General features: G+C 38.2%; 1 protein-coding gene across 9 annotated transcripts in view; it reads left to right on the top strand.

Moving 5' to 3' along the window:
• NBEA (neurobeachin) overlaps positions 1-14521 on the top strand; it is a 748678-nt gene that overhangs the window by 374549 nt on the left and 359608 nt on the right. For all 9 annotated transcript variants that reach the window (XM_067562991.1, XM_067562985.1, XM_067562986.1 and 6 more), the window contains one exon: positions 10604-10668. In XM_067562991.1, the coding sequence (XP_067419092.1) occupies positions 10604-10668 (65 nt within the window). The remainder of the gene's footprint in view (positions 1-10603; positions 10669-14521) is intronic.

The raw sequence follows: 14521 nt of genomic DNA on the forward strand, positions 1-14521 counted from the left end.
CCTGGAGATGAAACTTTGCCTCAAATATTGATTGAAAGGAAGAGTGTGAAATTTAAGCTCTTTCTGCAGTGCTTTTTCTTTAGACATCTTAGTGAAGCTATATAACAAATGCAGTTAAATCAATTTGATATTTTTATGAATTTTAGAAAAGTTATTTAATGATTCCAAATGTATAATTGTCAAGCTTTTAAAGATGTAAAAGCCTGTACACAGTAAAAAAAACAAAAACAAAAAAACCCTAGAATTATTTATTCAGTTTCTGTTTTATCAAGAATCTTAATGTTTTGTATAAACAAGCTTTCTTCCCTCTACCCATTCACCCACATAAAGAGGAGATTTTACTGTGTCTTTCCCAAATACGACATTTCTGAACATTTAAGGATTGTTTCCTTTGCCTTCCTATGAAGGAGAACTTGAACCCCATTGCCACTAGGCAATTCTGGGACAGTGTTGTAAAATTGCATTGTTGCCTTCTGACAGAATGGCATGAATTGGTCAACAGGGGATTTAAATGTAGTGGTGCAATTCACTTTCTTCTCTCCTCTTCTTTATCAAGCTGGTATTTCTTCTGTAATTAATCTAACAAGCATAGTCCAAATACGCTGTATAACATCAAATAGTACACCAAGCCACCAGGCTCACAGTCCCAATACTTTATATAAAGTAATTGTATAGACTTGCTTTTTTGTTTAATTTTAAAACTGGCTGTCAAAAAAGTATGCTAAATAAATATTATAGAATATGAGAATAAAGAAAATAGTTTAAAATATTGGCTAAGGGGAGAGAGACTTTGAGAAACTGCATATAGGGAGATGGTGTGGTTTACTGTGTATGCCACAAAACTGGGAGTCAGGAGATTTGAGTTCCGGTCTTAATGCTGCCACTGATTTATCTATAAAATGAGGATAATGGTACCTACCCTTGTCCATAAGATGAATTGAGAAATACAGATTGGAAACACTGTATGTCTTGTGTGTGTTAAAAAAGAATTGTGTTGTAACTATGGCTTTTTTTAATAACATGAGCAAATCTTTAATTAAAATGTTCAAAATGTATGACATTCTCCAGATCACTTGTGGAAGTTTGCCGTGTGTGTCTTTCAAAAGACAAATGATGATCTAGAAACCTTTGTAAAGTAAGATTTTGTTTGCATAGAACAGGGTAACTTTAGACTTTGAAAAAGGAAAGGGAAATGCAAAGTTTGTTTTCCTTTCATTTGCTACAGCAAATTAGATGCTTTTATGCTCTTTATGTTAGAAATTCCATGTTAACGACTACAGATTAGCAAGGATGTCAGAATTTTTTTTCTTATCTGAGCTCCTGAATAAACTTAACATTGCCAGTGGCTCATGTCCAAGGTATGGTCTAAATTTACATGAAATATCACATTACAAATGTCTGAAGATACTTGTCATGGATAATTCATTTCATATGGGCAGCCTTTTAGAATCTGAAGGATATGCAATCAAGTCCATTCCCCCAAAGGAATGTTGAATCTCTGTGAAAAATACATTTTAAGCTTTAAGGAACTTCTATAGGGATAGTGCATCATCTGATTTTAAAATTGTTTTCTTTTCTCTGTATTTTCGGTATATCACTGTCGTATTTTTTTCTTCATCTGCCCTAATAACACCCATTTTATTAGACTCAAAACTAGGTTAATTTTGAATGTTGTATTTTCCTTTTTATTTACATAAAACAAAAATGGTTCTTCAGGTACTTACATTTTTTTCCCCTGGAAAATTGGTAATATATAATGACTTGCACGTTGCATGAAACAGGCATCCTCATTCTGGATGCAGTATATTTTCCCATAAAAAGGATGAAGATGTGTTATTTTTGACAAGATCTGTGCTTGATTATAGTCTTTGTTCCCCATAGCCTAGTTCTGTATGTCACAGCTGTGATGCTGTCTTGAGTGGCAGATTTCTCAAACCATGCAATTTAAAAAAAGTGCTTCACATTGGTTTTTTCACTATATTTCTTTCTTTGATACATAGCAGATTTAAATTTCAGTAATTTTTTTCAATCTTTTTTCAATACTACAAAATTGTTTCCAGATTTTTTAAAAAAAGTTTCCCCTCTTCAGAGGTACAGCTTCTGCAGAAACTGAGTGATTTTATCCCATAGGATTCTTCAAGTTTTTTATAATAAAGCCTTATCAGATATCACTTATATTTTTCTGTATCTTATCTGTCAACAAGAGAGGTTTGTTTTCTTAAATAGAAAATGTCTTTGTATTTAAAATACATTGCTAGTTCAAAAGTATAAATTTTGTAAGCAGCGAATAAATGTTTTATACAATAAATCAATGAATCAAACTGAAATTCCAAATAACTAACTAATGTCAATATTTGGCAGTTCTGAAGTTTTCATTTATTCTCCTGATTAACTAAACGGGATTTTTCCCATTGTGCTTTAAGTTTAATCAGGATCATAACCCAAGGGTCTGCAAAGCCAGCATTTTAAGAGTTGCAAGGAAAAGATCCCTTCCTGGTACCTTTTCTTGAGGAAAGACTTGGATTTTAGATATTGCATCCAAGAGATGCCATTTGGGGAATTTCACATAAACCAAGCAAATATTATTTACTTATAATTAAAAATACACTTCTTATGAGACTTTTATAGAGATGAGAACATTTCAAAACTTCTATCTTGCAGTTCAGGTATAAATAGATTTTGAAAATAGTTTCTTGGAGAAGCTGTGGAACTGTAAAATGGTTTACAAAAATGAAATTGTGCCATATTATGTTGATGGCTTTAGAGACAAAATTACAGAATTAGTGGATAAATTAAACATAGTAGATGCAAATGTTGGAGTGACTGTACAGAAAAGCAAATATGAGCTTGCAATTCAACATGATATCGAAAGTCAAAATAATTTTGGGCAATGTTCACGAAGTGCACTGGAGCAGTTATAGCCCCTCTCTATATGAGTGTGGTGAGATCTCACTTAGAATGCTGTATTTATTTGTGGTCACTTCAACACTAATGGAAGTAGGAATGTTGGAGGAAAGTACATAAAAACAACACATTCGTAAGGAAGAATGATTGATTTAGGGCTTTGTCTATACAAAAAAGTTGTATTGATTTTATCAGTTAAACCGATTTAGTGAAATGGTACAAATCCCAATGTGGACACTCTGATTTCAGTTTGAGTGTGTTTATTTTGGTTTAGCTTAAGTCAGTTAGGAATAGGTTTAAGGTAAACAAAGATAAGACACTCTTAAAGCAATATTAAGAGTGCCCACACAGGTGTTTGCATTCTATAGCAATTTAAAAACAGATTTAAACTGATGCAACTTTCTCATGTAGACAAACCGTTATATTAAAAGATGCAAGACTCCAGACCTTTGAACACATAAGCACATGATTAATTACAGCATGTGACAGTCCTGCAAACATTTAGACATGTGCTTCGCTTTAAGCACATGAGTAATCCCATTGACATCAAGTCAAGCACATGCTTAAGTGGTTGCAGGATTAGATTTAAATGTGTATAACTTGACAGTGACTGTAACGTGAAAACCATCTACCAATATTTTGAAGAATATAAATGACAAGGAAGGGAGAGGAATTTGTTTGGCATTCTACAAGGAGAAATAATTGAAGCTAATAGTTTGTAATTAAGGATCTATAAACTTAGGCTGCTGTATATCAGTACAATCCTTCTAACAGTGAGATCTATAAGACTGCCACATTCTTCCAAAACAAGCAGTCCAAGCACTATTACCTGAGACACTAAGACTGCATGGGACAAAGTACCAGAAAAAGCACCTGAAGACATGTAATAGTCCGGCACTAGCTCCAAGGGATTGTACTTTAAATAACCTGTTTTTATCTTTCAAAAATCTCAGCCTTTGGAGTCCTATAGATCAAATATATGGTTTTCAAACCAAAACCAACATATTCATCAATATTTTCATCCCTAAAATTTAATAGTATGTTTGGGATGGCCAACCACAGAGATGAACCATTTCAGTAACGTTCTTTCCATGGAAAACCATGTGCCCGGATGTGGTACAATAGAAAGGTAATTATTTCAGTTGCAGACTTCCCCCGTTAATTTTTCAGTGATATTTAAAGCCTGTCTCTAAGGATGAAAAATGACATTTTTTATCATCTACTTGTTTATTTACTCTGTTCTGTACAAAGGTGTGCCTGTCCTTTACTCTGTGCTCTTTGAGGCATTTTAAAGATTCAGTTTTACAAGTAGAGTATTCCAGGAAGTCTCAGACCTAACTCTGGATGTGGATCTTGAGTCGGTGCTGGGATCTTTGTTGTCTCTGAACTGCAAGATGTGTCTGCTCCCCATGAACTATTTGGCAGCCTCCAGTTACCACAAACACCTTGAGTTGTTACTGTACAATTTTTTCAATCGCAGCTTTTCTCAGGGTGAGCCTGACCTGCTATAGGTCCTGGTTTTCCAAGGGTTTCCTTAAGAATGGTTCTCCCATTATAAGTCCTTTTTTCTTAAGGAACTGGAACACTATGGTGGGTGCATAATCCAAACACAGTGATTTTCCTATAAGGGTATCAAGGTCCTTGGAGGGTGTGTTGGAGTGGACAAACAATGCAGTGGACCAGAACAGGTAGGGACTGAAGCTGGGACCCACTCTTCAATATGAAGCCTGACATGAATAAAAAAGTGAAGAAACAACCCCCAGAGCCAGACTGGCCTGGGAAAGAGATTTTGGGTCTGAAAAAGTTTTAAGTAGGGGCTCATTTTATTTATTTTAAAGACATGCATTAGACATCATCTGAATCTGGCCCTTACTACTGCTAATGACACCTGGCAGAAAGGTTACACTTGGAGTGGGGGTGTGGGACAGCAGATGATTAAAGTTCTAGTCTTCAGGTTCTGGGGTCAGCCCTGAAAAATGGGGTGGAGGACAATCTGTAAAAGCAAGAGGCTGGTTTACGAAAGCAGAAAGAGTTAGAGGAATAGCTGAAAGAGAACAGAAGTGGAAGAACTTTCTTTAGGACCTTAATTGAAAGTAAGCAGAGGGAGCGGAGGATATGGGCCCAATTCAGATGATGTCTAGGTTTCACATTTATAATAAATAAATGAGCCACTGTCTAAAATTTGTCCACTTTCAGAGTTTAAAATCTCAAAATGTATATTCCCAGGTCACCTTTATACATGTTTATTCCCTACTTGCCAATGCTCAGGAATCTTTGGGAATAGGAAACCACATATACTTTTTATTTGGAAAAGCAAGATAAATATCCGTTTACATAATACAGTGAAGTTAGCAAAACCCCAGCAGTGTTGAGGATGGAACGGTTGACTCCAAAATCCCAATTATTAATTGCCTGACTTCTTGGGACCCAGAACTACTGTTCACAAAACATCTAAACCTCTGTCATGAATCCAGTTAGAATTGGTTGTGGTGAATTGGATGCTAGGAAGCAGCTTCCCTCAGCCTGTCTGCTGCAGTCCATCTCACTAACAGGTCTTGCTCCAGTGCAGCAGAACCAAGCAGCCACAGATCAGAGACAGTTCCATCCAGCACAGCTGCTGCACAGTTCTGGTTCAACAAAGTCATCTCCACACAGAGTCCAGAGTATTTGGTTAGGAAACTCAAAGCAGAATAAGACAAAGTGTATTGGTCTTTGATACAAAGAATGTTTGGTCACTATTGCAGAATTCTTGTTCGCTTGTTGAATTTGGGCTCACTACCCAGTATCCACAATCTGATACTGATATTAATTGTAGGGCTGGTTCTCCAGGGCTTCGAACCTTGTGAAGTAATTTCCACCTGTACAAAGTGGATGTAAAATGCTACCATTCTGATACCAAATCAGATTCACTACACACAGGGTTCACAGAAAAAAGAAAAGAAAAAAGAAAAATTGAGGGTTTAAGAAAAACAGATTGGAAATATAGTCTAATATATAATAAAAGGTTAAAAAAAGTAAGGACAATAGAAAAATAAATACAGCCCTGGATAATTAAAAAAATTAAGGTTTCAGCTAAATGGAACAATAATAGCACCCTATTTTTTACGTACAGATGTCAGATAATGATACCTGTATGCCTTATGTTGCCAGTCCAACACTACTCTCGTTCCCACACATTTATAAGCATATGAGTAGAAGTACTGTGAACGTTATGCCAGGAATTCTTGTACTACTTCTTCACTGCTTGAGAGATGAGATTGGATCAAGCAGTGATGGAAGCAAGCCAAAGTGGGAGGGTAAACCAATGATGATAGTGGTTTCCTATCAGATGAGAGGAGGAGGGCCAATTAGGTCTGGCTTCTTCCAAGCATTCCAGCAATTCCCACCTCTTTGTTTCCCTCCAAATACATGGAAAATGACTAGCCCTGAATATTTAGAGTACATTGGGAGTGGACAGTGACAATGTTCAATTTCTAAAGTGATACTGGCTGGTTGAAACTGAGGAGAATATTTGGAATATTTTTTTCAATGTTAATAGAATGTGATTTATTAATGGTAATGTAAGTCATCTTAATAGTTATTTTCCATACTTTCTTAGCAGAAGGAATTAAAGCTTTGTAGTTCTTCATGTTTAGGCCTTGTAGGCAGCGTTTGACTAAGGTAATCTGGCATCTCAGGCTTTGTCCCTAAATCTTGTCCTTGCTCCCCACCTTGGAGAGAGGAAAGCAGGAGCAGAAACACAAGGCACACTGTCCCCCCAGGAATGATAGTATATCAATAATGGTCCCCCAATACCCTTCTGGAGTACAGGAGTGCACTAGTGGGGCTCCCAGTACTTAGCCCATCAAACAGGGTGTATCTGGTTGGGAGAAAGGTGGGTTGGGCCCAGTGCATTCTTTCTTAATACTACACAGATTCCTCTATTGGTGTGGTGTAGATAGGGCCCCATCCATTACTCTGGGTATAGTTAACACATCAGTAAGATGCATGGAACAGTTCACAACTCTGAGGTTTTGTTTCTGGCCCTGTGCAGAGTCAGGCAGCCATCACTGTATCAGTTATGCTTGGTTAACATTTTCAAGCTTTTTGCAACCACAAGGGCTAGAAATTTACTTTTTTAAAAACATTATATCAGAATCTTCCATTCTAATCCTATTACTTCAGGAGCTGGGGTTGAAGACATGGGCCAATAGCACCAATACCTTTAATCCACCCAGGATTTTATTATATTCTGTTGTTAGTATCTTTTTTGTAACCCTCAAATACTGGTATATTCTTAGTATAATAATAATTACACAAAAAACATTCAAAGACCATTAAGGTTGCAAAAAGTATATAAGAGTTGCAGATAACGACCATCTTTCCTGGATTTAGGTTTAATGTCTTAAACATGTAAGAATGTCTTTTCTCTTTTTGCAACCTCTGACTCATTCAGTGCTCTTGCTGTATGTAGGATGAATTAGGGATCCTGTAAACAAGTGAAATGTGAGAATGTAAGATTATCATAATGCATACACACAAAGCAGCTGAATTAAAGTTGGGTGAACAACCTTAATTCTTTCATTTCCACACCTTTGAGTGCTTGACTTTGCAACATTAATGTTTAATTTTGTTTATTAAATCAAACTCACAAAACAAAATTGGCCATGGAGAATCATAGTGATCCCATAGGGGTGATCAGCAGGTTTGCAACACTGGAAAAAGGAGGAGCCAGGGAACTATAAACCAGTTAGCCTGACCTCGGTACCTGCGAAGGTACTTGAGCAATGTACAAAACATTCAATTTGTGAATACCTTGAGGGTGAAGGGGTAATCAGCCAGCATGGTTTTACCAAGAACAAATCATACCAAACCAGTTTGATTTCCTTCTTTGACAAGGCAACTGGTTTGGTGGATAGGGGGAATGCAGTGGACATAATATACCTGGATGTTAGCAAGGCTTTTGACACAGACCTACATGACATTCTCATAAGTAAGCTGGATAAATGCAGGCTCGGTAGAGCTACCATTAAGTGGATAAATAATTGGTTAAACAACTGCAAACAAAGAGTAACTGTTAATGGAATGATGTCAGATTGGAAGGAGGTCTCAAGTGGAGTTCCACAACAGTCTGTTCTGGGTCCGGTGGTGTTTACCATGTTTATTAATTGAGAGCATATTGATCAAATTTGCAGATGACACAAAACTGGAGGGGTTGCAAACATTTTGGAGGATAGAACTAAAATTCAAAGGGATCTTGATAAATTGGAGAACTGGGCTACAGACAACAAAATGAAATTCAACAAAGACAAATATACTCTGTTACACTTAGGGAAGAAAAACCAAATGCATGCACAAATACAGAATGAGAGATACCTGGCTGAGCAGCAGCACTGCTGAGAAGAATCTGGGAGTTGTGGTGGATCACACTCTCAACATGAGTCAAAAGTGTGATGCTGTTGCAAAAAAAAAAAAGCAAATCCAGTTTTAGGCTTCATTAACAGAGGCACAGCATGCAAGTCACAGGAGGTGATAGTGCCGCTGTACTCAGTGCTGATTAGGCCTCAGCTGGAGTACTGTGTCCAATTTTGATCATCACAGTATAGAAAGGATGTAGAGAAACTGGAAAGGATCCCAGAGGTGAGCGACAAAGATGATCAAAGGGATGGAATGAATGCAAAGCCAAATGAGCAAAGGCTGAAGGAAGTGGGTATGTTTAGTTTGGAAAAGAGGAGAGTAAAGGGGTACATGATAGTGGCCTTCAAGTACTTGAAAGGATGCCATAAAAATGGAGAAAAATTATCCTTTCCACAGAGGGCATGACAACATGCAAGTGGTTCAAACTACAGCATACCAGATTTAGATTAAATCTCAGGAAAAACTTCCTAACAGTAACAACAGTAGGACAATGCAGCAGACTGCCTAGGGAAGTCATGGAACCTCCTTCCTTGGAGGCTTTCAAAATGATGCAGTACAGCCATCTGTCTTGGATGGTTTAGACACAGCAAATCCTGCATCCTGGCAGGGGATTAGACTACATAACCTTTGAGGTCCCTTCAAATTCTATGATTCTGTGACCCAGTGGCATACTGATGGGGGGGAGGCCCATGGGTGCCAGTGTAGGGGGAGGGTGCCGGTGGTTCAGGAGGCTCTGAGCAGGAGAGGCAGGCACTGCGCAGCAAGTAAGTGCAAGGAGGGGGAGTTTGCAGAAAGTCCCTGGAGTGCAGAAGGAGGATGTGGTGTTTCTCTACCGCCAGCAGGTACAGACCCCTCCCTCACTGGGACAGTTGGGGGCAGCACCATCTGGTGGGAGCCGAGCCAGGGACCCCTCCTGTCCTGCACATGGGGTACGTCAGGCCTGGGGGGTGCAAACGTAAGCATTGGCCCTGGGATGCCAGAGACCCATAGTACACCACTCCTCTGACCTCTACCCCTTGAATTCAGAGTAAATGTAGCAATAATAAGCTATTATTTTATGTGTGAATCAGCCATCTCAGCGGGATGTGACTCATCGCTTTTTGTTAAACAACAGAGGAATGTTGTGAATCAGGAATCCAGTTTTCTGTTGCTGTCTCTGGAGGGGCCTTTTGTCCAGTAGTTACAGACAGCCACTTACAAAGACTTACTATATTTATTCTGAAAGAAGTGTGGCAAAGCTGATAAGATTTCCCATATTAGAGACCTATGTACCAGACTGTGACTGTGCAACTTCTGTTACTTTATTTTTAAGATAGGTGAATGAAATTTGCTCTTTTCCTGAGGCATGAGGCCTTGCGCAGTAAGGAACATTGTGAAGGGCACTAAATTAACACGAGCCAACAGAAGGGCTGAAACGAAGGGTTGATCTATATGAACACTTAGGCCTGTCTACACTGAGCGGCTCTGTAAATGCAAGTTACGCTATGCAAGTAACGTAATTTAAATCAACATAGCTTGCAACATATAGCTGTGTTGCCTTCTCTATGCTAGGTCGATGGGAGACACACTCCCATCGACATGCTTACACTTCTCGTTGCAGTGGAATATTTAATTCGATAGGAGAAGCGCTCGGCAATAGATTGAGCATGTGTCTTCACCAGACCCGCTCAATCGGTGCGTTGCATTGATGGCTGTGGTGCCGATGGAGTCACTCAGTGTAGACAAGCTCACAGTGAGCTGGGGTGTAAATCTATCCCACAGTTGCCTGCTGCACACTAAGTGGCTGTGTGGACCTTGCTGCCACACACACAAGTTCCCTAATCCACTTTAATCTACTCCCATTTCAAAGCAGGGTAGATCATAGCACACCATGGAAACTTTTCATTCTAAGCAAAAAAACGTTTTGACAGTAGGAAGAGTCTAGCTTAGTTGTTTGGAAATGCTATTTCTCTTGCTCTCTTATCCTAGCAGAGATTTCATTTGTGTTCTTGATCTGGTTTTATGGTATTTTTTTTTAATCATTCCATTAACTGGCATTAGAAACCTGCATATCTCTAAACTGAGTTACGTACTTCAGTATAATAATTCAATTAATTGTTATATTGGCTGCTCATTTACTGCTGATAGAATTTCAGTTATGTTACTGAAGTACGAAGGTGTATTTTAAAAGAAAGCATATGGTGGGCAGACAATCCCATGCAAAATGTTGACCAAATAACCCTCGGACACTCATCAAGGTCCAATTCAGGCTTCCTGTTAAAATTTCTTTTGCTTTTTAAATGTGCTATTTTTCCCCCTTTAGGAATGGCAAAATTCTATTCAGAAGAATGCAGGACTTGCGTTTATTGAACTCATCAATGAAGGAAGGTAATTAATTTTAAAGCTTTTGGACAAGTAGTCATTTTGCATTTTATTCCATTGGGTGATGCTACTTTCTCACCATCTGCTCCAGAAAGACTTGAAAAAAGGCTATTTAAATGAAATAAATTTACTGCACAAATACTGTGCATAACGAATATTTAGTTTAGTTAAATGTTAAAATCCTATTTATTGACTGAAAACACTCGGTGTGCTATATAAAGGTTTGAGGTTTATTTGAGATTTGAGCCACCATCTTACTGAGTAGCAAGGTTGTTTTACACAGAGGAGCTAGGGAGCCCAATCTGTAAATCCATCTGCCAGTCCATCTGTTTTAGGAGCCCAGTATTCATTGTTCAGAAGCACTTCCTTATACTCTCAGTTCATGAGAAATTATTTTATCTAGATTACTTGGTGCTGTCTAATGTATTACATAAAACAGATTGAACATAAAGTTTATTTGAGCTAACTAGTTTTTCAAATAGGTAAGATACTTTATTAACACTAGAGTAATTTTAATGTTAGTTTGGTCTGTGTTTGCTTTTATCTTTCATTCAGTGCCATCATTTTTCTATCCTCTGTACCCAGCAAGCTGGGCAATAGCCGTGCACTCTTTGGTTTAGCTGGCAGAAAAAACTCTAAGACAGATGTAGTCATCACCTCCATTACCTGTATAGCTTCCAGGGAGTAGAAACCTTTTAAACCTAGATGTCTTTGATGGTAGTATATGTGACACTGAACAAATTTTCACAATAATACACTTGTTGAAGGTTTTTGGCTAATTTGTTTTATAGTTTCATTTTTACTGGCAATATGACATTAACAATACAGAAACATCAGATTTTCCCTTGTTTAAATGTTATATTTATTTAAGGCGCATAGGATTTTTTTTTTTTTGGTCTAATTGTATGATATACTCACAGGCAGTTCAGCCATATATCCTTTTCATAGGATGACTAGGCAACACTGAACAATAAGAATATAGCAAACAGCTCTATCTAGAAACTAGATTTATACGCTTAGGGCCCGATTTTCAGTTGTGGTAAATCAGCATAGCTCGCATGAAGGTAATAGAGGTACACTGATATACACCAGCTGAGATTCTGGGCCATGTGACTGTAAATTCCTCTGGGCAAGAACCACATCTTTGTTTGTGTTTGAAGACCACTTTTCATAATGGGGCTGGACCATTTACTGAACACAATTGTAGTATAAATAATAAACTGTACAATAAACTTGGTTTCTATAGTACTTTCAAATTTCTTACCTTGTCTCCCTTGTTTTTAAACTTAACCATTTTAGCTGAAAAACACACCTACATTATTTTTGTTTACTACAACATCTGATACTAAAATCAAATCTGATTATTGCACACTTGTTGTTGATAAAATTACAGTGCTGAACAATTTTCAAATCTTCGTTTCTTAGTTCATATGTAAAAACAGTAAAATATCGGTGGGCTTGTCTATATCCATCTAGCAGTAACCTTCAAAATAAAAGGAGCAGTATTCAAGAACTTGCTGTTTAGGTCCAATCAAATGAATGCCTAACCAACTATCTGTAGGAACATCTTCCACATATTTTTGTCAAAGGTATGTGTCAGTATATGTGCGTGTGCATTACTAGAACACTTGTCCTCCTCTACAGTTAGCACATCAGTTTTTAATTTACCCTTCTGGGAATAAAGATAACAGTACTTGAAGTGGAAATTGTTATAAATATTTATTCTACTTAATAGCTAAACTTGTGAATGCGATTCATCAATCATAGCTAGCGAATGCAATTGTGCAGTTGTCAACAATTAACAGGACATAAACAGTTGATGAATGTGCAACTGAATTAAAGTGCTCCCTTGGACAGCCTGAAATTATAAACTGGATCATTTAAAGGAATCTAACAAAGGATCTTTATAATTAAAACAAAGCACGGTTAATGGGATGTAAAATTGCATATAATCACTATGCAATGATGACTGGATTTTAAATTATTAAAGTGCAAAATGAAGACTAAGAATAGTTAAAAAGTATTTCTGAATTAGATTTTGAATGATCTATTTAATAAATCAACAGTTTCACCAAATTAAACCCTGTCTAGCTCATCTTTTTTTTTAATTAAAAATACAAGGGGAGTGGTTCATAATTTTTAATCATTCAGTCTTACACCTTCAGGTTTTAAAAATATGGATGTTATTAAAATGTTTCCTAATTTTGATTCCCTGTTTGTTGTTTTTACATCAAAACATTCGCACACCGTTGTGATCTTTAATGACTTCACTGGAAATATAATGAAACAAGACTTTTCATTATAATAATTGATTTTGACCTATAAAGCAGTGACTGTGAGATGGTCGAGTTCAGGATCCTGACAAAAGGAAGAAAGGAGACCAGCAGAATACAGACTCTGGACTTCAGGAAAGCAGACTTTGATTCCCTCAGGGAGCTGATGGGCAGGATCCCATGGGAGTCTAATATGAGGGGGAATGGAGTCCAGGAGAGCTAGCTGTATTTTAAAGAAACCTCAGTGAGGGCACAGGAACAAACCATCCTGATGTGCAGAAAGAATAGCAAATATGGCTAGCGACCCGTTTGGCTTAATAGAGAAATCTTCAATGAACTTAAACAAAAAGGAAGCTTACAAGAAGTGGAAACTGGGCAGATGACTAGGAAGGAGTATAAAAATATTACTCGAGCATGCAGTGAAATCAGGAAGACCAAAGCATAATTGGAGTTGCAGCTCCCAGAAAGGGATGTGAAGCGTAACAAGAAGCGTTTCTACAGGTATGTTAGCAACAAGAAGGAGGTCAGGGAAAATGTGGGCCCCTTACTGTATGGGGGAGGTAACCTAGTGACAGATGATGTGGGAAAAGCTGAAGTATTCAATGCTTTTTTGCTCTGAGTCTACTGCACTGGGCAGTACAGAATGGGGAGGAGATGAGCAGCCCTCAGTGGTGAAAGAACAGATTCAGGACTATTTAGAAAAGCACAAGTCCATGGGGCCAGATGCAATGCATCCAAGGGTGCTGAGGGAGTTGGTTGATATGATTGCAGACTCATTGGCCATTATCTTTGAAAACTCGTGGTGATGGGGGGAGGTCCCGGATGACTGGAAAAAGGCAAGTATAGTGCCCATCTTTAAAAAAGGGAAGGAGGAGTATCTGGGGAGCTATAGTCCAGTCAGCCTCATTTCAATCCCTGGAAAAATCATGGAGCAGCTCTTCAAGGAATCCATTTTGAAGCACATGGAGGAGAGGAAGGTGATCAGGAACAGTCAGCATGGATTCATCAAGTGAAAGTCATGCCTGACCAACCTGCTTGTCTTCTATGATGAAATGACTGGTTCTGTGGATATGGGAAAAGTGGTGTATGTGATATATCTTGACTTTAGCAAAGCTTTTGATACAGTCTCCCACAGTATTCTTGCCGGCAAGTTACAGAAGTATGGGTTGGATGAGTGGAATATCAGGTGGATAGAAAGCCGACTAGATCATCGGGCTCAATGGGTAGTGATAAACGGATCGATGTCTAGTTGGCAGCCGGTATCAAGCGGAGTTCCCCAAGGGTCAATCCTGCGTTTGGTTTGGTTCAGCATCTTCATTAACAATCTGGAGGATGGAGTAGATTGCACCCTCAGCAAGTTCACGGATGATACTAAACTGCAGTGGGGAGAGGTAGATATGCTAGAGGGTAAGGATAGGATACAGAGTGACCTAGACAAATGAGAGGATTGGGCCAAAAGTAATCTGATGAGGTTTAACAAGGATAAATACAGAGTCCTGCACTTAGGACAGAAGAATTCCATGCACTGCTACAGACTGGGGACTGACTGGCTAAGCAGCGATTCTGCAGAAAAGAACCTGGGGAGT

This window comes from Emydura macquarii, unplaced genomic scaffold, assembly GCF_026122565.2.
Source record: "Emydura macquarii macquarii isolate MOO-44397 ecotype Brisbane River unplaced genomic scaffold, CSIRO-AGI_Emac_v2 contig_2473, whole genome shotgun sequence".
Lineage (NCBI taxonomy): Eukaryota > Metazoa > Chordata > Testudines > Chelidae > Emydura > Emydura macquarii.